General features: G+C 33.7%; 1 protein-coding gene across 4 annotated transcripts in view; it reads left to right on the top strand.

Annotated features, from left to right (window-relative positions):
• Window positions 1-23,985, top strand: part of Gcn2 (eukaryotic translation initiation factor 2 alpha kinase Gcn2) — a 239,244-nt gene that overhangs the window by 136,143 nt on the left and 79,116 nt on the right. For 3 of the 4 annotated variants that reach the window (XM_081730836.1, XM_081730837.1, XM_081730839.1), the window contains 3 exons: window positions 200-387; window positions 2,007-2,237; window positions 3,657-3,814. In XM_081730836.1, the coding sequence (XP_081586962.1) occupies window positions 200-387; window positions 2,007-2,237; window positions 3,657-3,814 (577 nt within the window). Of the gene's footprint in view, window positions 1-199; window positions 388-2,006; window positions 2,238-3,656; window positions 3,815-21,452; window positions 21,851-23,985 lie in introns of those variants that run through there. The other variant, XM_081730838.1, reaches the window with a different exon arrangement.

The raw sequence follows: 23,985 nt of genomic DNA on the forward strand, positions 1-23,985 counted from the left end.
GAATTGTAATGAAAAGAAGTTGGATATGTTCACTTTAGAAAAAACTATGATGGAGATATGTGTCATATTTATGCTCGCCAAATTTTTCTGAAAGATAAAAATCAAGTAAAAATAACGTAAATGTATTAAGAGTGTAGACCAAATTCGGGAGCTTATATTTTTATTTTGATATCTATTTTTGTTCCATTTTCTTCCGTAGGAAGTTTAATAGCTGAGGCTGAATTACTTGCCGTTGTATGGGAAGTTGTCAATGAGTTTCCAAGTCTTCGAGAAAAGAACTGCATCATTAGATTAAACCATACATCATTATTGAAGGCCATATTACTCCATTGTGGTATAGAAGAGGAGAAATATCATGACATATATTCTATTTTAAGTGAAGCGAGGGTAAATATTAATGGATTAGTCTTCTACTATTTTTAACAAATCTGTACAAATTGTACCGAATCTAGTGGCCAATTAAGAAATAATTAGTTCCAATTTGTTTAAGAAATTCATAATCAATCACTTTTTTGATTAGTCAACTTCTGAAGGACATCTTCCCACCTGGTAAAAGGCGCTTGACGATAGTTGATGTCACAGTTTTCTCTTTTTGATTTCTTATTCTGATGGTCTGTAAAACTCAGAAAACTATTTGTATTTGAGGCTCATAAGTTATCTTTATAAATAGAAGCTTTTTCTTTGAACCAGGGGACGGAAAATGTTAGGGTGCTCAGAAGTCGTTTGACCTTAAAGAAGCAGTTTGAGATGTAAGACTTTTCAAATTATTCAAAAGTCACATTCAGCGAATATCCGTGACATATTCTACGAAAATATTCATTAAATTCTCAATCACTTTCCGTATCAATAGTGTTAGTATTATATTTAATATTAATACTTTTCATATGATAATAATAATAAATCATTGTTATAATATATGGTCGTTTCACATGAAAATTGAATGAAGAATTGTAAATAAGAAACCAACAAACCAAACAATTGTTGCTAAGTGAACACGTTATGGTATATTAAATAGAACAAAAAGGAATTTGGTGTAAAATAATATAAACCTCTATTTATGATTGATGTTTATGACCAGTAAGAATCATATCTAATATAAAAACTCGTCTCATAAGCAAGATTTATTTTTTTTTATTATTTTTTTTTTTTTTTTACGAATTCTGTTTAATATACCATAACGTGGATTTCTTGGTTCTCACTTTCATCACTTTAGTGGCATTATGTTATAACAACGAATCTCTTTTATTATCTGAATACCACTCATTTTAGCTTTGGAACTTCTTGTATACAATAAAAGACAAATTCTGACCAAAGCATATATTAACTACTAAATAATAGCGTTACAGTTTCGGCAAATTAACTTTGCCTTCATCAGACACATTATGAAATACAATTTCTAAGACTACAGCTTATATACTTGTTAAAATAAAAGGTCATATCTAGGAACCAATCAGATTCATCCTTTTTCAATTTTAACAGTTTTTAATTAATTACGTATGCAACATTTAATGATCCAACTTTCACTTGAGAGCTAAATTTTTGATTGGCACACTTGTGTATTCTTAATGAATCACTTTCACTTTGTAATTAATTAAAAATTGTTAAAAATGAAAGGATAAATCTGATTGGTTCATAGATATGACCTCTTCTCATTTTAAGAAGTACATAAGCTGTAGTCTTAGAAATTGTATTTCATAATGTGTCTGATGAAGGCAAAGTTAATTTGCCGAAACTGTAACGCTATTAATTATTAGTTAATATATGCTTTGGTCAGAATTTGTCTTTTATTGTATCTTTTATTATATTTTCTTTGGACAAAAATTATTGTGCCAACACGACGATAATAACTCACACAATAAAATGTAATGAACGATGAATACCTTTCTAGTAAACAGTTGGTCTTACATTCCTTCCAATACTTACCTAACACTGAATGTGTATTTATGTAATTTTATATAGGATCAGTATTAATGTTGTAATGTTATTTCATTTTTTTTTTTCCGTAGGATGAAAAATATTCCAAATTTCAAGTACAAACTCATCTGATAAGCTTATGCCTTACAGAACAATCTATGATGACTCTTTTCAGTCTTATTGAAACTGAAAGTCCTATATCAAAAGCTTCGAATACATTTCGTATCATTATCAAACGAAAGGGACCTGCTGCAACACTTGCGAAGGAGGCTTTACATGAGTTGGAGAGCATCGTTAGTAATGCAGAAGCACTGGGTGTAAAGGTAGATAGGCTTATTCACAGCATTTACGTAGCACTAAAGTGTTGTTTCAGGATTTTACCATGTGCTGTCTATACTCTAGGAATTTTAGATGTAGCACTTTGTTTATTTTTTTCAAATCAGTGTCTTACTAACAAAATATTAAACGAACATTCTTAATTGTGTTTCCGTTGCACCTTTTTGCACTTCATTCTCTGCAAGCACATTTTCTAAGTTTCACATTTTTTTGCAGTTGCTTTTGGGTCTTTTCTACATATTATTCTTATAATAATTAAAGAATAGACACCGGGTGTGTGCGGCATCACATTACTTTCGCTTCAGCGCAGTCCCGTTAGGTGAAAACTATTGAGTATAAAGTAAAGAAAGATAGCAACATCAAACTGACTAACCACGTCTATCACCAATCGATATTGTTGAGTTCTTTTGTACATACAGATATTTATTTAACGACCGAATGGGTTGATTTGGACTTGAGCGTTCTGTTTATCACCTAGGCTATATGAGATGTGGACCTACATGTTTACATGGGATCCGAACCACATAATTTTCCACCGGGAAACAAACAGGGCCTCCTGTACCGAAAGCGCGTACGCTGAACATAACCATATTGCTACAAGCCTTATTTAGTGACCGGAAGTGCACTCTCACTGGAAAAAATATGGAAATGTTAAATGTTATCTGTTGTAACAGTTCCGTGGACATATAACTAATAACATTGTGTTCTGGGACTCATTTTAGACATACTTAATACATCAGTGAATTTTGAGTCCTTTTATATATGATATAATTAGTTATGGTATTGTTTGTACGAACATTTACTTTTGAAACTTGCATTTTTTTTTAACTAAAATTTTGCACCTAAAATTGCTAGTTCCAATTATAAAATAAAAATCCATACTACTATGATTATCCAACTATTGAATTTTCGATTATGATAATGGAAGTTCACCCCATATCTAATATATTTTTAAATATCCGATATTTATTGTGTGTAGTGGCGGTTCGTGAGAGAAGTCTCTTCGGTAAAAATAAAAATTTTGTCTCTTTGAACTAAGAGAAGAACACGCGATAAAAAGCAATAAAACATTAATTCTTACCGAAGTGACCATGAGTTGCCATTGGTTGCGCGGCACCAAAGTGTTATTCTTTTCGGCTTTGTGTATTTACTATCCATACTATTAAATTTTGGATTGTAATAATTAAAGTGAAGTGCATTTTTTTAATAACTTTATTAAATCTTCAATGTCTTAAATTAAAGTAACACTAAATTTGTTGATAACGTGTGGTAAGCATTTTGTTAAGTGAAAAATTTCGTATTTGTCAAGTTAATGTCGCATTTCGGTTTACGGAATCTCTGAATGCTGCTTCAGTACTTCTTTTCAAAGTTGCTTTTATACCTTAAATTTTGTTTTTTCTTTTCAGTGTCCGATTGTTATTACTCCTGGTTTGGTGTACAATGTTCAACAATATTCCGGCATGATGTGCCAATTTGTGTGTGAGCTGAAAAAGAAAAGACGGCGGGCTGGACTTGACGTTATTGCTGCAGGGGGAAGATATGATACGATGCTATCCAAATTCAGGTAGGGCTACATTTCTCTTTATTTATTGGTCATAATAATTACAGTAATGTAGACGAGCAATTAGAATAGCATGACTTCACCCATAAACAGCAACAAAACGGTCATATTTCTTGCAACAGAACTTTTTCACTACTAAACGTAAAAGCTCTCTCGAGGCTAATTAGGTAGCGTGTCCTTCCTAAGCTCGATTTCTGCGCAAGTACGTGGGATTCAGGTGTCATATCAAACCTTTCATTTTGAGATAATGTGTCAGGAGGTGAAACCACTGATGTGCATGGAGAAAATTAGCGCTTTATTGAAAAGTTTGTATTACTTATATCTTTTCAAACGGTAACAATACCTATTGTACATTTATTTGATGATCAAGCAGTTGCAGTTTCAAAGGTAGTATACATGTATGGTCAAATGGAAAAATAAATTCAAAGAAAGATAATTTTCATCCATAAGTTTTTTTTTTTTCCCCTGAAAAATTAAGGACACTATATATTTATCTTATGAGTTCAACCAAACTTATCCAATCGATATAAAATTTGACATGATGGTAAAACTTCCACCTGCTATAAAAGAGCGTAACATATCCAGGTTTTCGGTTCCCGAGTTACTGCCGATCAGATTTTGAGTCATAATTTTGAAAACAAAAAATCATACGCCGAATATATCCGATCAGTATCGAACTTATGTTGGTGGCAGACTTTGTTCTGCTATATGAATATGTATAATATTGTATTTTGTTGTGCAGGCTTTCTATTCACGAGTTATGGACGCTCAAATTGTGAGTCATATTTTTGAAAGCTAAAACTCATACATCATTCTCAACCAATTGGAATCAAACTTAGCATGCTGGTAGACATTGCCTTGGTATAAAACCGTGTAATATAGTATGTGGTGCAAGGCTTTTGATTCCCAATTTATGGCTGATCAAAATTTGGACCAAATTATCAAAAACAGAAAAGTCAACCGAATTCATCGATCTGAATCAAACTTGATGTTGACCTGCTATACAACCGTGTGAAATATTATGTAGTGCAAGGCTTTTGGTTCGTAAGTAATGCACAAAGCTCTAGATTAAAAAAAAAAAAAAAAAAAAAAAAAGCATAATAAAACATAAAATACTGTTTAAATAGCAATTAAAGATAAGTCTTTAAAAAACACACATGGATATTATTTTGCGACTATACATATTTCACTTGTTTATAGGTCTGCCGTAGGATTTTAAATTACATGATTAGTGTGCCAAAAGCTGAGAAATATTGAAAAACGCTACGTTAAGCTGTAGATCCACGACTCATATCATTGATATTGAAACGTGATGTTAAACTTTACATACGCAATTACATAACCAAAAATGAGACTGCATTTCAAGATGTTGGATGTATTAAAAAATACTGTGGTACTGTAATATGTTCCACTTTTTCATAGTTTCCACATTTTTCCACATTTATAATACTGTTATTTTTCATGTATTTGTTTTTCTACATAATGTTCAGCTTCTTTAATATTGTATGTTTCTACTTCTTGTTATTAAATACAAAGTTCGACGACTAGGATGCGTTATTTCTCGAAAAGTTTGCAACACTGATCTGCGTTTACCATCTCTTTTGTCTTTATTTTTATTGTTGTTTCCAATGACGATATCCACTTGAGGTAATTCGATTTACAAAAATATAACTTTCTTTTGGGTTGTCAACACTATTCATCCGGTGATGTTCGTCAATACACGGGCAGGTGTCCTCCTTTCTCTAGTTGCTTCGTGAAAAGTTTTGTTTCACTGTCTCTTTTGGTTTCTCCATTTTCACGGTTGGACATTCTAAATTATATTATAATGTGGAAACGTCATTTCATGACTTTGTCATCAAGTCGGCAAGGGCTAACATTCTCGTAGGGAGCTGCTATTTTACTAATGCGTGTTTACGGTCACATAGAATACATTTAGCGGGTGTGCGTATCGTAACACGAAATGTCCTTATATAAAGAACACCCTAACAGATAATGTGCAAGTGCTATTCTGTAATCCTTAAACCGAAAAGGAAAACCGAGCAGAAAAACCAAAAAGGAAAAGGCTGACAGAAAAACAAAAACATCAGAAACTTTCAAAACGTTTATCGAAATATGCCTGAAAAGTACACCTAATGCAGAACGCAGTTACCTTAGTTTTAATAGACCCAAACATACGCCCAAGAATAATTATGAAAATAGTTCTTATGCCAGCTTAAAGTCTCTTTTGTTAGCTCTGGATTCAGAAAGTGAGATCAAGAATGAACCTTCGCCTATGACGAGTTCATCACATGGGGAGAAAATCTTATCAGAAATAATGGCTGTGACAGTGATGTTAACGGTGTAATCTCAGATTATGAAAAGGAGATAAACAGAACCAACTATCATCAACGAAGATGGGTTCGTCTGCAACTGCTGGGAATTATGCCATTGAAAAAGAATCGACTTGCAGAGAAGTTAGTAGGAGCCAGCACATTCTAGAAGTTGCATTTCGTGATACTACATGCTGAAAGTTCCCGATCTCTGATACTTTCAATTAGTTAAAGGTTGAGATCGGTCCAAGAGAACTTTAAAATAAAGACTGTAATATTCTTAAAAATAGTTCAGGACGATTCTTTTTGAAAGATTGGTTTAAAAATTCCAAATGGATTTTAAAAAAATCAAGTATTTGGTTGTGAAACTCTAATTATTTTGTTTCTGTTGCGTGTTATTTCCTGATGAGACAATAAGGAGCAGTTTTTGTAGCATTGATTTTTGTTTCTTTCTTGAAATTGAAGAAAGTTAAATTTGAGAGTACAGGACCATACAAATTACTTTAGTTGTCGGTCAGATGTTTGGAAATGGAAAAATCCAGAAGTGTCAAGTGATTGATATCAGTCTGCAAAGGCAAATAAAATTCTCGGGCAAAAGGTGGAGAGATGTTTTGGAACTATTATCTCACTGACTATTACTTGCAGAAAAAAACATTTCCTTTCGCAGACAGACAGAGTCTAATTGAAAATCTGAATCCGAAAAAACTTCTTACCTCTGTCTAAATTTGATCCACTCAAGACACCACATATGGGGCGTTCAGAGTACAAAGGAATCAAGCCCAGTTACCAAAGTCATAAGGAAAAGAGACATAAAGTTTGTATGGACGCATAAGTACACTCATGTGCAAAATGATTGTCGTATATCTATAACTGTCTTCTTATCAAAATATAATTTGATAATGATTTTGCAGGATACTTTTAATACTGATACTATGTGTATAATCGGGAAATGTATATTTGTGGTAAAGGGTCTTTCCTAATAAGATAGTAAAATCAGCCCTTGATCCAAATTCGGTCGCTATTGACCCAAAAGGTTACCCTTGACCTAAAACTACATCAAAAATATTTTTGACCCCCCACCCCCTCCTCTTACCGAATGATCGTATCATACATGCTCTAAATTGAATATTTTTTAATTTTTTTTTTTGGGGGGGGTGATCAAAAATTTTGAAAGTTTCACAGATTGTAGATACTATTTAGATGTAAATGTGCAATTTTTTTCAAAACCATCGATGTGTATTTTCTTTATTTTTTTGCGTGTTGAAAATTTCAAAAAATTGTAGGAAAAAATTTTGGGGGACACGTCGCTGATTTTTTGGTTAAAAATTTCTTTATGCCCTTAGGTACAACATATATATTTTTTGGGGGGCCTGAAAGTGATGGCAACATTGTCAAAAATAAATCAAACTGAAAACAAACGTGTTTTTTGCACAGTTTTTCCACCATTTTATTGCCCTGAAGGTGAGGGCCCCTTCGAACAATCCTTTGCCAAAGTTGACAATTTTCCTTTCTTTTGCGTCCTTTCCGCTTCTGTTGTTCTTAGGTTGCTTCGATTGGGTCCATTTCGGAATAGAAACACCAAATATATCTCCGTAACAGTGCTTCCACTTCAACGACTCTTGCACAACAAAGTTACACTCAGCTCGCGGTAGAGAGCGCCACTGTGTCCGGCCGGTGAAGCAAGCACTGATAGATACGTTCAGCCGACGCAAGATTTTTTGAGCCCGAAAAAACAAGTTTGTTTTCAGTTTTATTTATTTTTGACAATGTTGCCATCACTTTCAGGCCCCGAAAAAAATATATGTTGTACCTAACGCTTCTTTCACATTGAGGCGGCGATTTGCCTCGCGGCAGTTTGCCTCATGAGAAGTGTACCCTTTCATATTACGCGGCTTTTTGCCGCAAATGAAAAATATTTTCAGGGTTGCTGTGGAACTGAAGAAACAAAACCTTGTGACTCTTGTCGTGTTGTGGTAGTTACAATGGACAGACGCAAAAAGTGTCTTCTACTCGCCTTATTAAGACACAGGCAGAAAAAAAAACGTCAGAGATACATATGAGTTCACCCGTTTTTAGAGAAGCGGTATTTTGAAGGAGATTTTTCTGTACTGTTTCCACAATTAAGGGAAGACGAAGGAAAATTCTTTAATTACTTTCGTATGTCTATCGCATCTTTTGATGAGTTGTTGGATCGCCTACGGACCCAGCTGCAGAGGCAGAATTCAAATTTTAGGAACTGTATTCAACCTCCAGAAATGTTGGCTGTAACATTAAGGTAAGTTAATTTGTACTTTTTATACACACATATAACATTAATATAATTAAGTAGATGGTTGAAAAAAGGATCTGAGTCAATTTTGTGTAGTCATAAGATATTGAAGGAAAAACAAGTTAAAACATTTCATTACAACGTGTGAGACATTCAGTTAATTCCTTTACCAATAGTACTTTACATATTCGCAGCTGAATTTCCAAGGTGATGGATTCAGGCCAGTTCTGCAATCAATAGAATAACGTAGCCTTAATTAGTAATAAAAATAATAATGTATGGCTAGGCAGGGTAAGATTTTTATAACATTTTTCCCGGGACCCCTTTTTCCTTTTGATCGCTTTTAATGTGAAAACAGTTGTCAAAAGTCAAATTTCGAATTCTAAGGGAGAGGGGAAGAAATTCACGCCAAAAAGTTTTTCTGAAAGACCATTAAAAAGGGCACTATTTTTGTCTTTCGGCCGTAAATTGACCTTGAAAATACTAATTCAAAAGTTCGGGACAATTCACCCAATCTATTTTAATTGTAAAATTTTGATTTATTTTATTTTATTTTATATTATTTTATTTTTTATTTATTTATTTATTTATTTATTTATTTATTTTTTTTTTTTTAGTTTGGTCAATATAATTTTCTCCCCAATTCGTATTTTTGAGTTACAAATATTAGGCGCGCACATTTTGGATGACTCCTAACGTAAAATGAGTTCAATCGAAAAAGAAGTCAAAAGTTGAAAAAGTAAACAAATACTACAGAATCCTCAGATTCGGCCGTAAATTGACCTCCAAAAGGTGAAAAGAGACAACCTCGTTTTCTTTATTTTTGAATATTTTCTTAAAAAGATCTTTTAATACAACATTTTTGGTCATATTTTCCCCCTACAATTCGTATTTTTGAGCCAGGAGCAATTATCACGAGTAAGTTACGGTGAAAGGGTCCCTCCTAAGTTTGAGCGAAGCGAAGATGGTTATAAATAAAGTCTTACGATTCAAATTAAGTCTTTTGTCTTAAATACTGCCTCTCTTTCAGTTCCGTTCGCGAATAACCTTCGACAAATATTCGTTGTCTTAAAAGATAAATTATGAAGAAATAAGTGAATGTTAAATTATTTCACTTCAATAAAACGAGGGGGCCGTGGTGGCTAAGTGGTAGAGCATTCACCTCTGGTGCAGAGGGTACTTGATTCGATCCCAGCTCACGCCAAGTAAACTTTGTGGTGGACAAACACCGTGTGCGTGGGTTTCCTCGGGGTTCTTCCGTTCCTCCGACTTTCTTCATTCCACCATTTCATTCATTTTTCATCATTACCGTCTCCTTTAGCTTAGCTGGCATAACCAGGGAATGTAAAATTTAAAGATTTCATTTCAATAAAACGAAATTAGCTGCAAAATTTAGAACTTTATTACTAGAAAACCAAATCCAGTAGTTATATAAGTCTTTTATGTATTTGAAAATACATGTTGATTCTGTTGTCACTTCATTCAAAGCTAACGCAAAATTAACTCTTCAGTTCTAGTACTTCCTTTGCCAGTATACTACGAGTAGACTTTTTCTTACGACAAATAATAAGTATGACCAAAGTTAGTGTGGCTCTAAAGATTTTTCGAAATCCGAACTTTTTGGCCATCTCTTCTTCTATTATTATTATTATTATTATTATTATTATTATTATTATTATTATTATTATTATTATTATTTTCATTTTCTTAATTATTGGCATCCATACCGAAAATACCAATACTTAAACATCGATGTCCATATACTTTGCCATATTGAGTATATCGACTCGTGAGCAATACAGCTTTGTATACAATTGAAGCACACTATAATTGGATAATACTTTAGATTTTATAAATTATAATATAAAAACTATTATCTACTTATATTAAGTTAGTACAGAAGAATTAAGTTGATTTCATTATAGCGTATATATTTATTATAATATTATATACATTAAATACTATTTTATAAATGTAAACAGTTTTAACTTGGGACATACACCTCCTTTTGAGTTGATGTTGACTAAATAAACATTTTTTTCTTTCGCTTCTTTTAAAGTTGTACACATTTTTCTGCGTAACTTAATAGTCACTTTCCTGTATGCGTCTTCAACACAAAGATACCAAAAACTTATGCCAACAAATTTTATATTATTTAGTAAAATTGTATTTTTATTGTAAAACTTGACAAGGGTTAGGTAACAGAGTAGCTTCAAGTTAAACATTGCCCTTTAAAATAAAGAGAATTTGATTTGTTTATAATCTTATTGATTTCCAGCAACAAGAGACATTTACTTTTTTTTTTTAATGTTAGGCTTTGTGATCAGTATAATGGGATTAAACTTCACTCAAACCAAACTGTGTAAAGGGAATTTACAGTTAGAAAATGAATATTTCATTTCTTTTTTTCAAATTACAGATAATAGGAATTTCTTTCCAACGTGTAATGTGTACTTGTCAACACACTATGTAGCTCCTGTCTTTCGAAATAAGTAGTATTGCGCAACGGAAAACTTCTATTTGACAGGGATCATAAGAACACGCATCTGTAGATTATTTCATTCCGGATTCTTTGATATCGAGTGTGACACGTCGGATTGGGACTTAAAGACGACATACTGGAGCCATCATCCAGAGCGCAGCATGATACGTTTTTAACAAATTATTAACAATAATCTTAATAGAAAAATTACCAGAATTTAGAATATGATTGATATTATATTATTAACAAACTAATAGTAATACAAGTAGCAGATACAAAAGGAAAAGAACATGAAAATAATCAGACTTCTGATAGTTTTCTTGGTTATCAACGTCTTCGATAGATATCTTCTCTGACGAATCTTAGTTTTGTATAAAATTTCATAACATGATACGGTACTAACATCAGCAGCAGTAGTTGAAGTAGGATGGTAGATATTATTAGTAAGAGAAGCGCGATGATAAGTTTATCATTGCTGATCCAAGTGGGCTGTTAAAGTCGATAGCGAACAAAAATACGATGGTAGAACAATAATACACATCGTTGGTAAATCAGTTCCTATTCTCCCTAAGTTGATAAACATGATTTTCACAAAACACAAAATACAGTAAATATCTATTACTCATACATGATGCGATATGCCTCTGCGGTCATATCCAAGTAATTAATTCGTATTTCATATTTACTATGTACTATTTAACTTCACCTGTAATACATTTTTTAAAATTCGAAGAAGACATATTTGTGTTCTATTTAGATAGCCTTAAGGAAAACTGCAGAATAACTATGAAATTCCTCGATAGATATATATATTCGCTTCGATACCCATGAATCACCGCAGCACATCCAATATTTCTTGACCTGATATACATCGCAAAAATCCAGGTAAAAGAAAGATGTATTTAATGATAATCAGAAAACTTACCATCATTTCAAAATACATACTGCAATAATTATCGAAATACGGAAATTTTGTCAACTATTATTGCATATTTAGTACTGATAATTTTGACAGACTTGTTCATATGAAGATTAAATCATATCTGAAGGCTTCGGTGGTGTTGAGGGAATAGGACCCTCAAGCCTAAAACAAATTAAGCTATCATTTTGTTTGTCATATCTTTCTATTACAAAAAATACTTAATTCTTACTCAGGCAATGTTATCTGGTTCACTTCACACTGAAGATAGAATTTCTCCAATAATAGAATTCTCCTTTGTCTGCACAAATTTTATAAATTATGTTGAAGTTTATAATTCCAAACTACGATACGTATTTAATTTATAACAGAATAACATTTTTTTTCTTTTTCACTTTCCGAGAATAAGTTTCTTCAAGAGTGTTCATGGTCTATTTATAAAGATGTTTTCAAATGAACTTAAGTACAGATATATAATATGGGTACTACTGATAAAATTAATTAAACAATATAAATTTCTCAACTGTTTTACAACAGACTTTCATAACATTAAAATGAACTGCGAATTGCACATCAAGCCATAGAATTAACTGTTGTAGCCCACGTAGTGGAGCACTACAGCTGGCCGCTGGTTTAATTTAAAATTTTAAACTTCGTTTAAAATTTTATAATTGTATACTAACAATGAACTCAGTCCATGTATGAAAACAAAAGAAATAATGAAGTTTCAGTAATACACCATCAAGTTATTATCGTTAATTATTCGAAGTTACTTCAGGTGACTTGTATTTAGTCATCAATCTAGTTCTTTCTTCCTCTGCACAATTATAGAACTTCAGATTCCAAAAATTGTGCGTTCCTATAGACTTTCCATCTAAAATGTTTAAGACTGCACAATTTCGAAGTAGTTTCGTTATCACATACGGACCTTTTCATTGGACAGCAGATTTAGTTTTCTCGGCGGTTATCCGTAGCAATTACTGTATTACCAATAGTACTAAGTTCTGGAGTTGGGTCTGTCATGGTTTTTACAGAATTCATACTTATATTCCGGACATATCGATTACTGTACCCTCTACTACAGTTCCGATTCCATGTGCTACCACTTCTATTGTTCCATGATTGATTCCACTTCATATTGTTATTGTAATTATAGTTTCTCCTATTAGGAACCAGGCGATTACATGGATTTGCATCATCTTCTGACTGCATTGCGGAATCTGTTTTCAAACGTTTTACAAAATTCACCCTCGGATTTCGCGCAATTGACTTGGTTTTGTCATCTCGATCCCAGAATTTATTCATCGGTTGTCTATTTCCATCTTGCATATTAGTGATTCTAGTAATTAAATCATCCGAGTTCGGACTAGGAGTAGCCCGTAGTATTTTAGCGTCTTGGGACGGAATCGCATTCAGGACAATTTCCATCAACTCCGCTTCGTCCGGCTCTTCTACAATATTTCTATAGTTGTTAACAATCATCCAAACAAAATCAACGAGATTACCATTTTTCGTACTGTCATATCGCATATACTGTAACTGACGCTTCTGGGCTCTTTCCAAACTTTGATTTAGATATTTTTTTCTGAAAAGGTGTACAAAATCATCAAAAGTTTTTATTTCCGATTTCACATCCTTAAACCATGCAATTGCGTTCTTTGTTAGACAACGCTGAGCCACTACAAGTTTTTCTTTGTCCGTTAGAGAGAATAATTCTATAGTCTGTAATAATTCATCTAGGAAATTTTTGGCATAGCCGTTATTATTATTCTGGCCATTAAACCTTGGGAAATCCCGTAAATCTCTGAAGCTAATATTACTAGGCATTCTGTTCGCACTTTCTATCGTTTGCCTGTCTGATCGTTCGGTATTTTGTATATTCCTTATATTTAGTTGTTTATGCTCCGAGTTTTCGGCTGATGTTAAATTTAGCAACTCCTTATTTCCTTCTCCATGTCCGGTTATATTTGTCAATTGTCTAGCTTTAGTATCTGTCTGATGTAATTCGACTACCTTCTCCTCTAAGACAGTTATTCGAGTTGTCATTTCATCTTCTAACTTCGTGACGTACAGGGTATTAGTATCCACATTGCGTTTGTATAAAGTGATCTCATTCTGTAGATCAACTACACTAGTTTTTATTTCGTCATTGTCCTTCATGATAGATGTTGCGTTTTCTTCCAGTGCACATATGCGTTGTTCGTTATTTTCTGTCTTTTCTTTAGTCATTTTAAATTCTTCTCTCAAAGAGTCAACGATTTTCTCTGTTTCAATCCGACATTCCTCTCTGAATTTTGTACATATCTGTTGCATTTCACTCCTGACTACATCAAACTCATTCTTCAAATGAATTTTAACTTCAGCGATCGCATTATCAGTTTTCGATACTTGCTGGCGTGTGTCTTTAATCTCACTCTTCACGGATTTCATTTCGGTAAGTATTAATCTTAACATATCATCAGTAGTTAAACTAGATTTATTTACGTCAGTTACCCCACTCACTTCATCTTCCTCCAATTTCTTCTTTTCATTTTCTTTTTCTTGATCTTTACAAGGTTTCTTCGACATAGTTTCATCCTCTAGGCCATTCTCATTGATTGTTTTCTTATCACACGAATCACACTTCCAGGGTAATTCTCTCTTACCTAAAGACTCCTGTTGATCTTCCGGTATATTCAAACACTTAAAATGAAAAGATAGTTTACACATTTCACATTCAACCGACTTAGCATTCATTGTTATATTATCGTCCATAGTTATCACTATATCATCACAACATCCATATTTCTCATTACTATTAATGTTTTTGGTTTTCACCTTATCAACGTCTTTACGGTGAACTTTATGTCGAGTTTCCATTAATACACTAGTCACTAGCTTGACGGTCACACATCCCATCACCACCTAAAATCCTTCTTCCATATTTTGTCATCAAACGTATCATCTTCCTTATAGCGTACTTCCCAATCTCCTATTTTTCCACTCGTTACCAAAATCCTGAGATGGATGTCGCCAAATTACTGTAATGTGTACTTGTCAACACACTATGTAGCTCCTGTCTTTCGAAATAAGTAGTATTGCGCAACGGAAAACTTCTATTTGACAGGGATCATAAGAACACGCATCTGTAGATTATTTCATTCCGGATTCTTTGATATCGAGTGTGACACGTCGGATTGGGACTTAAAGACGACATACTGGAGCCATCATCCAGAGCGCAGCATGATACGTTTTTAACAAATTATTAACAATAATCTTAATAGAAAAATTACCAGAATTTAGAATATGATTGATATTATATTATTAACAAACTAATAGTAATACAAGTAGCAGATACAAAAGGAAAAGAACATGAAAATAATCAGACTTCTGATAGTTTTCTTGGTTATCAACGTCTTCGATAGATATCTTCTCTGACGAATCTTAGTTTTGTATAAAATTTCATAACATGATACGGTACTAACATCAGCAGCAGTAGTTGAAGTAGGATGGTAGATATTATTAGTAAGAGAAGCGCGATGATAAGTTGATCATTGCTGATCCAAGTGGGCTGTTAAAGTCGATAGCGAACAAAAATACGATGGTAGAACAATAATACACATCGTTGGTAAATCAGTTCCTATTCTCCCTAAGTTGATAAACATGATTTTCACGAAACACAAAATACAGTAAATATCTACTACTCATACATGATGCGATATGCCTCTGCGGTCATATCCAAGTAATTAATTCGTATTTCATATTTACTATGTACTATTTAACTTCACCTGTAATACATTTTTTAAAATTCGAAGAAGACATATTTGTGTTCTATTTAGATAGCCTTAAGGAAAACTGCAGAATAACTATGAAATTCCTCGATAGATATATATATTCGCTTCGATACCCATGAATCACCGCAGCACATCCAATATTTCTTGACCTGATATACATCGCAAAAATCCAGGTAAAAGAAAGATGTATTTAATGATAATCAGAAAACTTACCATCATTTCAAAATACATACTGCAATAATTATCGAAATACGGAAATTTTGTCAACTATTATTGCATATTTAGTACTGATAATTTTGACAGACTTGTTCATATGAAGATTAAATCATATCTGAAGGCTTCGGTGGTGTTGAGGGAATAGGACCCTCAAGCCTAAAACAAATTAAGCTATCATTTTGTTTGTCATATCTTTCTATTACAAAAAATACTTAATTCTTACTCAGGCAATGTTATCTGGTTCACTTCACACTGAAGATAGAATTTCTCCAATAATAGAATTCTCCTTTGTCTGCACAAATTTTATAAATTATGTTGAAGTTTATAATTCCAAACTACGATACGTATTTAATTTATAACAGAATAACATTTTTTTTCTTTTTCACTTTCCGAGAATAAGTTTCTTCAAGAGTGTTCATGGTCTATTTATAAAGATGTTTTCAAATGAACTTAAGTACAGATATATAATATGGGTACTACTGATAAAATTAATTAAACAATATAAATTTCTCAACTGTTTTACAACAGACTTTCATAACATTAAAATGAACTGCGAATTGCACATCAAGCCATAGAATTAACTGTTGTAGCCCACGTAGTGGAGCACTACAGCTGGCCGCTGGTTTAATTTAAAATTTTAAACTTCGTTTAAAATTTTATAATTGTATACTAACAATGAACTCAGTCCATGTATGAAAACAAAAGAAATAATGAAGTTTCAGTAATACACCATCAAGTTATTATCGTTAATTATTCGAAGTTACTTCAGGTGACTTGTATTTAGTCATCAATCTAGTTCTTTCTTCCTCTGCACAATTATAGAACTTCAGATTCCAAAAATTGTGCGTTCCTATAGACTTTCCATCTAAAATGTTTAAGACTGCACAATTTCGAAGTAGTTTCGTTATCACATACGGACCTTTTCATTGGACAGCAGATTTAGTTTTCTCGGCGGTTATCCGTAGCAATTACTGTATTACCAATAGTACTAAGTTCTGGAGTTGGGTCTGTCATGGTTTTTACAGAATTCATACTTATATTCCGGACATATCGATTACTGTACCCTCTACTACAGTTCCGATTCCATGTGCTACCACTTCTATTGTTCCATGATTGATTCCACTTCATATTGTTATTGTAATTATAGTTTCTCCTATTAGGAACCAGGCGATTACATGGATTTGCATCATCTTCTGACTGCATTGCGGAATCTGTTTTCAAACGTTTTACAAAATTCACCCTCGGATTTCGCGCAATTGACTTGGTTTTGTCATCTCGATCCCAGAATTTATTCATCGGTTGTCTATTTCCATCTTGCATATTAGTGATTCTAGTAATTAAATCATCCGAGTTCGGACTAGGAGTAGCCCGTAGTATTTTAGCGTCTTGGGACGGAATCGCATTCAGGACAATTTCCATCAACTCCGCTTCGTCCGGCTCTTCTACAATATTTCTATAGTTGTTAACAATCATCCAAACAAAATCAACGAGATTACCATTTTTCGTACTGTCATATCGCATATACTGTAACTGACGCTTCTGGGCTCTTTCCAAACTTTGATTTAGATATTTTTTTCTGAAAAGGTGTACAAAATCATCAAAAGTTTTTATTTCCGATTTCACATCCTTAAACCATGCAATTGCGTTCTTTGTTAGACAACGCTGAGCCACTACAAGTTTTTCTTTGTCCGTTAGAGAGAATAATTCTATAGTCTGTAATAATTCATCTAGGAAATTTTTGGCATAGCCGTTATTATTATTCTGGCCATTAAACCTTGGGAAATCCCGTAAATCTCTGAAGCTAATATTACTAGGCATTCTGTTCGCACTTTCTATCGTTTGCCTGTCTGATCGTTCGGTATTTTGTATATTCCTTATATTTAGTTGTTTATGCTCCGAGTTTTCGGCTGATGTTAAATTTAGCAACTCCTTATTTCCTTCTCCATGTCCGGTTATATTTGTCAATTGTCTAGCTTTAGTATCTGTCTGATGTAATTCGACTACCTTCTCCTCTAAGACAGTTATTCGAGTTGTCATTTCATCTTCTAACTTCGTGACGTACAGGGTATTAGTATCCACATTGCGTTTGCATAAAGTGATCTCATTCTGTAGATCAACTACACTAGTTTTTATTTCGTCATTGTCCTTCATGATAGATGTTGCGTTTTCTTCCAGTGCACATATGCGTTGTTCGTTATTTTCTGTCTTTTCTTTAGTCATTTTAAATTCTTCTCTCAAAGAGTCAACGATTTTCTCTGTTTCAATCCGACATTCCTCTCTGAATTTTGTACATATCTGTTGCATTTCACTCCTGACTACATCAAACTCATTCTTCAAATGAATTTTAACTTCAGCGATCGCATTATCAGTTTTCGATACTTGCTGGCGTGTGTCTTTAATCTCACTCTTCACGGATTTCATTTCGGTAAGTATTAATCTTAACATATCATCAGTAGTTAAACTAGATTTATTTACGTCAGTTACCCCACTCACTTCATCTTCCTCCAATTTCTTCTTTTCATTTTCTTTTTCTTGATCTTTACAAGGTTTCTTCGACATAGTTTCATCCTCTAGGCCATTCTCATTGATTGTTTTCTTATCACACGAATCACACTTCCAGGGTAATTCTCTCTTACCTAAAGACTCCTGTTGATCTTCCGGTATATTCAAACACTTAAAATGAAAAGATAGTTTACACATTTCACATTCAACCGACTTAGCATTCATTGTTATATTATCGTCCATAGTTATCACTATATCATCACAACATCCATATTTCTCATTACTATTAATGTTTTTGGTTTTCACCTTATCAACGTCTTTACGGTGAACTTTATGTCGAGTTTCCATTAATACACTAGTCACTAGCTTGACGGTCACACATCCCATCACCACCTAAAATCCTTCTTCCATATTTTGTCATCAAACGTATCATCTTCCTTATAGCGTACTTCCCAATCTCCTATTTTTCCACTCGTTACCAAAATCCTGAGATGGATGTCGCCAAATTACTGTAATGTGTACTTGTCAACACACTATGTAGCTCCTGTCTTTCGAAATAAGTAGTATTGCGCAACGGAAAACTTCTATTTGACAGGGATCATAAGAACACGCATCTGTAGATTATTTCATTCCGGATTCTTTGATATCGAGTGTGACACGTCGGATTGGGACTTAAAGACGACATACTGGAGCCATCATCCAGAGCGCAGCATGATACGTTTTTAACAAATTATTAACAATAATCTTAATAGAAAAATTACCAGAATTTAGAATATGATTGATATTATATTATTAACAAACTAATAGTAATACAAGTAGCAGATACAAAAGGAAAAGAACATGAAAATAATCAGACTTCTGATAGTTTTCTTGGTTATCAACGTCTTCGATAGATATCTTCTCTGACGAATCTTAGTTTTGTATAAAATTTCATAACATGATACGGTACTAACATCAGCAGCAGTAGTTGAAGTAGGATGGTAGATATTATTAGTAAGAGAAGCGCGATGATAAGTTGATCATTGCTGATCCAAGTGGGCTGTTAAAGTCGATAGCGAACAAAAATACGATGGTAGAACAATAATACACATCGTTGGTAAATCAGTTCCTATTCTCCCTAAGTTGATAAACATGATTTTCACGAAACACAAAATACAGTAAATATCTACTACTCATACATGATGCGATATGCCTCTGCGGTCATATCCAAGTAATTAATTCGTATTTCATATTTACTATGTACTATTTAACTTCACCTGTAATACATTTTTTAAAATTCGAAGAAGACATATTTGTGTTCTATTTAGATAGCCTTAAGGAAAACTGCAGAATAACTATGAAATTCCTCGATAGATATATATATTCGCTTCGATACCCATGAATCACCGCAGCACATCCAATATTTCTTGACCTGATATACATCGCAAAAATCCAGGTAAAAGAAAGATGTATTTAATGATAATCAGAAAACTTACCATCATTTCAAAATACATACTGCAATAATTATCGAAATACGGAAATTTTGTCAACTATTATTGCATATTTAGTACTGATAATTTTGACAGACTTGTTCATATGAAGATTAAATCATATCTGAAGGCTTCGGTGGTGTTGAGGGAATAGGACCCTCAAGCCTAAAACAAATTAAGCTATCATTTTGTTTGTCATATCTTTCTATTACAAAAAATACTTAATTCTTACTCAGGCAATGTTATCTGGTTCACTTCACACTGAAGATAGAATTTCTCCAATAATAGAATTCTCCTTTGTCTGCACAAATTTTATAAATTATGTTGAAGTTTGATAATTCCAAACTACGATACGTATTTAATTTATAACAGAATAATATTTTTTTTCTTTTTCACTTTCCGAGAATAAGTTTCTTCAAGAGTGTTCATGGTCTATTTATAAAGATGTTTTCAAATGAACTTAAGTACAGATATATAATATGGGTACTACTGATAAAATTAATTAAACAATATAAATTTCTCAACTGTTTTACAACAAACTTTCATAACATTAAAATGAACTGCGAATTGCAAATCAAGCCATAGAATTAACTGTTGTAATCCACGTAGTGGAGCACTACAAACGTAGTTACAATGTTACGTTATTATCAAAACCATTCCATTATATAAACATTTACTTACTTAACTGTGGCTTGGAAAGAAATTTAAAGATCAATATCCGAATAATCTGTAAAGGCAGGAGATTGTGTGTCTTCAGAAGCAACAGATCCAGTATCAGTTGGACTTGTAATCCGTTGAATTATACCATCATGGTAAGTGGAAATTGAAGGACCCTGATGGTGATGCGGATTTGAAATTGTGAGTGGTGGATAGAAAGTAACAGGTGGAAATTTTTGGAAAGTGGGCGGTGTTTGATGAAATAAGGTGACTGAGTAGAGGGAAATGGCTGTGAATAATGTGATGGTGGTGCATGACCATACTGGTCAGGGCCTACAATTGAGGCGTGTGAAGGAGGGCAATATAACGGCTGTTGTGGTTGTACTGAAGGAGACTGTGTTGCAGAACTGGAAGTTGTAATGTGAATATTTTTTTTTTAACAGCTGTAGAACACCTATTTGAAAGTCCACGATTTGCCTCTCACTAAACGTTTTAAGCGTAGGAATGATACCCTTAAAAAACATCACGTGTCTGTTTTCTTGCTCATCGATTTTTATAGCTTCGAGAACTTTTTGTTCAAATTCATCAAGACTTCTCTTCTTTCTTGCTTTGGTTGATTTCTTCGGTGTGATCGTTACAGGTGCAGGCTGTACAGTCTGTTCCTATTCATGTGGATTTTCAGGCTGACTTTCACCCATCATTTGGTTGGCTTTCACCATCACTCTGTTCACCACTTACAATGTTCATGTTCGATACGGTTGGCCTGTGGATTAAAGTTTTCTCCAGAAACTTCAATTGCTCATGGTATAAATATTTCCGCATTTTAGGTGCACCAGATCCTGATTTCTTAGTCTCTTTTTCTCGTTTCTTCCATTTTAACCAACTGTCCCTAGTATTTTTCCATCTTTTAATAACTTGGTTTCCTGAAACAGATGTCAATAACATGTTTTACGTTTTAAGAATTAAAAATAATTTAAATTTATAAGTTTTCTTTTTAGGAATTATCATCACAGTAGTAATTATTTGTATCTATTATTTATTTCAGATACCTGGCTAGTGGATGTTCTTTCACAGATCTTCACTATAGTTACAGAATGGAAATATCTACTATTTCAAAAATCGTTCGAGAAGTCTGCCGCAGTATTTGGTCATGCCTTCTTGAAGAATTTATCCCAGAATTGACAAAAGACTTATGTGAATCTGTTGCTGCAGGTTTTGAGAAACGAGCAAATTTTCCTCACTGCATAGGCGCTGTGGATGGGAGACACACACGGATTATAAAACCAGAATACAGCTGATCCATGTGGTATAATTATAAGTCGTTTTTCTCAATTGTGTTGATGGCTGTTTTTGATTCAAATTATCGATTTATTTATATTGACATTGGTGCATATGGAAGTGAGAGCGATTCAACAATTTTTAAGGCAAGTACCTTGTGGAAGAGCATAGAGGAAAAAAGGTTCGACTTGCCTTCTGAAAAGCCCTTACCAGGCACAGAAGCTCCGGACGTTCTTTATTTCTTTGTAGGAGATGAAGCTTTTGCTCTCAATGTTCATTTACTTCGGCCATTTGGTGGGAAAGAACTTACCGAAAAGAAAAGGATATTCAACTATCGCCTCAGTCGAGCCCGAAGGTATGTTGAGTGTTCCTTTGGTATTATGACAAATAAGTGGAGAATTTTTCATCGACCTCTCAATGTTGGCATTGACTTTGCAGTTGATATTGTTAAGGCTTGTACAGTCCTACATAATTATGTGAGAGAAAAGAATGGGTATAACTATGAAGATACAATGACAGTTGTGGCTTTGGAGGATATTTCAACACAGACTGTTCAAGATTGCAGAGTAGCATTAGAAATACTCTGGCTGACTACTTTGTGTCGGAAGTAGGTTCAGTCCCATGGCAGACATCGAAAATATAGGTCTCCGACTTCACTTTTGTTAAATTGTTGTCCAAGAAACCAGACGAGAGAAATTTTGAAAAAAATAAATAAATAAATAAAAAGATAATATGAGAAAGACTACGAGATGGGACAGCCTCATGTCTCACATTGTGAGCAATACTACTTCAGTGTGAATAATCTTAACCAGTGTATTTTGTTGTCATTTTTTATAATTCAATAATACAATTTATGTATTTTAAAGAATTCATGGTATAGCTTCATTAGTCATGTGATATTTGTAAATCTTACCGTTACCAAAAGTCGCATAACTGCTTTCGTTAACAAATTTGTGGAATTCGCATTAAAGGCGAATTACAAAAATTTCTACTTGTTTTTTTCTTTAAATTTTTGAACCAGTGGCGGATCTAGGAGGTAAAAACGGAGGGGGCAGCCAGACCCAGACCATGCTAGGTATATCGTGAGTTTACTATTAACTTTCAAAAATATATAAATAATAGCTTCAATTATTTTGTCACCCAGAAAACTGGGGGGCCTTGGCCCCGGGCTAGATCCGCCACTGTTCTGAACCAATGATTATATGGTCCCATTTCGCTAGAGAGTCAGTTAATTTGTAAGGTGCAGATGGGAGGACAATATTAAGATGGATCTCGCAGAGATAGGAATACAAAATAGAAACTGGATCCAAGTAACTAAGGATAGAAGTCTGTAGGGAGCTTTTGTGAACGCGGCATTGAACCTTCGGGTTCCATAGGCCATAGAGTAAGTTAATGCGTTTGACTCTTCTCTGAAGAACTTAAAAAACACCAGATGGAAGACAAAACGTAATCACAGGAGATTATACTGCAATGGTAATTCGAAGCTTGTAGAAGGCGGACACCTAGCTAGGGAGGTGTTTTATTTTCCAGGGAGCACGTGGTCAGCGTGCTGCTATTCCCAAGCCGCCATACGTGCCTATCGTGACTAGGTTTTGCCTTGGTCCACGGTACACATTTTCTGAAGCTGAACCGATTTCTACGAAAAGTAAGGTTGCAAATACAACCACTGGGAATCGAACCCAATTTGCTCTGCTGAGTGGACAATAAAATACATTTAAAACTCAAGTTGTTTTCTTTAATATCGAATTAAGTTACTTATCGAACAACCCTTATATTTCATATTAGTTCAATATACAGGGTGTTTCAAAACAACATCGACAACGTTTGGGAGGAGATTCCTGACATCAAGGTAAGACAAAAAGTATAGACCAACCTGGGTTCACAAACGCTTCTTTTCGGAGTCATAGACTGCCGAGAACATAAAAAAGAAAAAAAAAAAAAAAAAAAAAACCTTGAAAGGTCCATAGCTCCAAAACTATGGGACCTACCGTAGTCGGATCTATATTTTACGTAGGAACTAGTATGTACCCTATCCAAATATCCAAGTTTCAGAATCCTGCGGTACTTCCACAACAATTTTTATAGAGGTAGTTTGAGAGTACTTCAAATTGTATGCCCGTAGCCAAACTTCCTCTCTAAAAGTTGTTGCGTGAGTATCTTAAGATTCTGAAACATGTATTTTTGGATAGTGCACATATTAGTTCGTAAGTGAAGTCTTAACCCAACTATAGTAGGTCCCATTTTTTTTAACTATGGACCTTAAAAGTTCATTTTTGCATGATTGTGGCAGCCTATAATTC

This window comes from Thermobia domestica, chromosome 11 (assembly GCF_964235325.1).
Source record: "Thermobia domestica chromosome 11, izTheDome1.hap1.1, whole genome shotgun sequence".
Taxonomy (NCBI): domain Eukaryota; kingdom Metazoa; phylum Arthropoda; class Insecta; order Zygentoma; family Lepismatidae; genus Thermobia; species Thermobia domestica.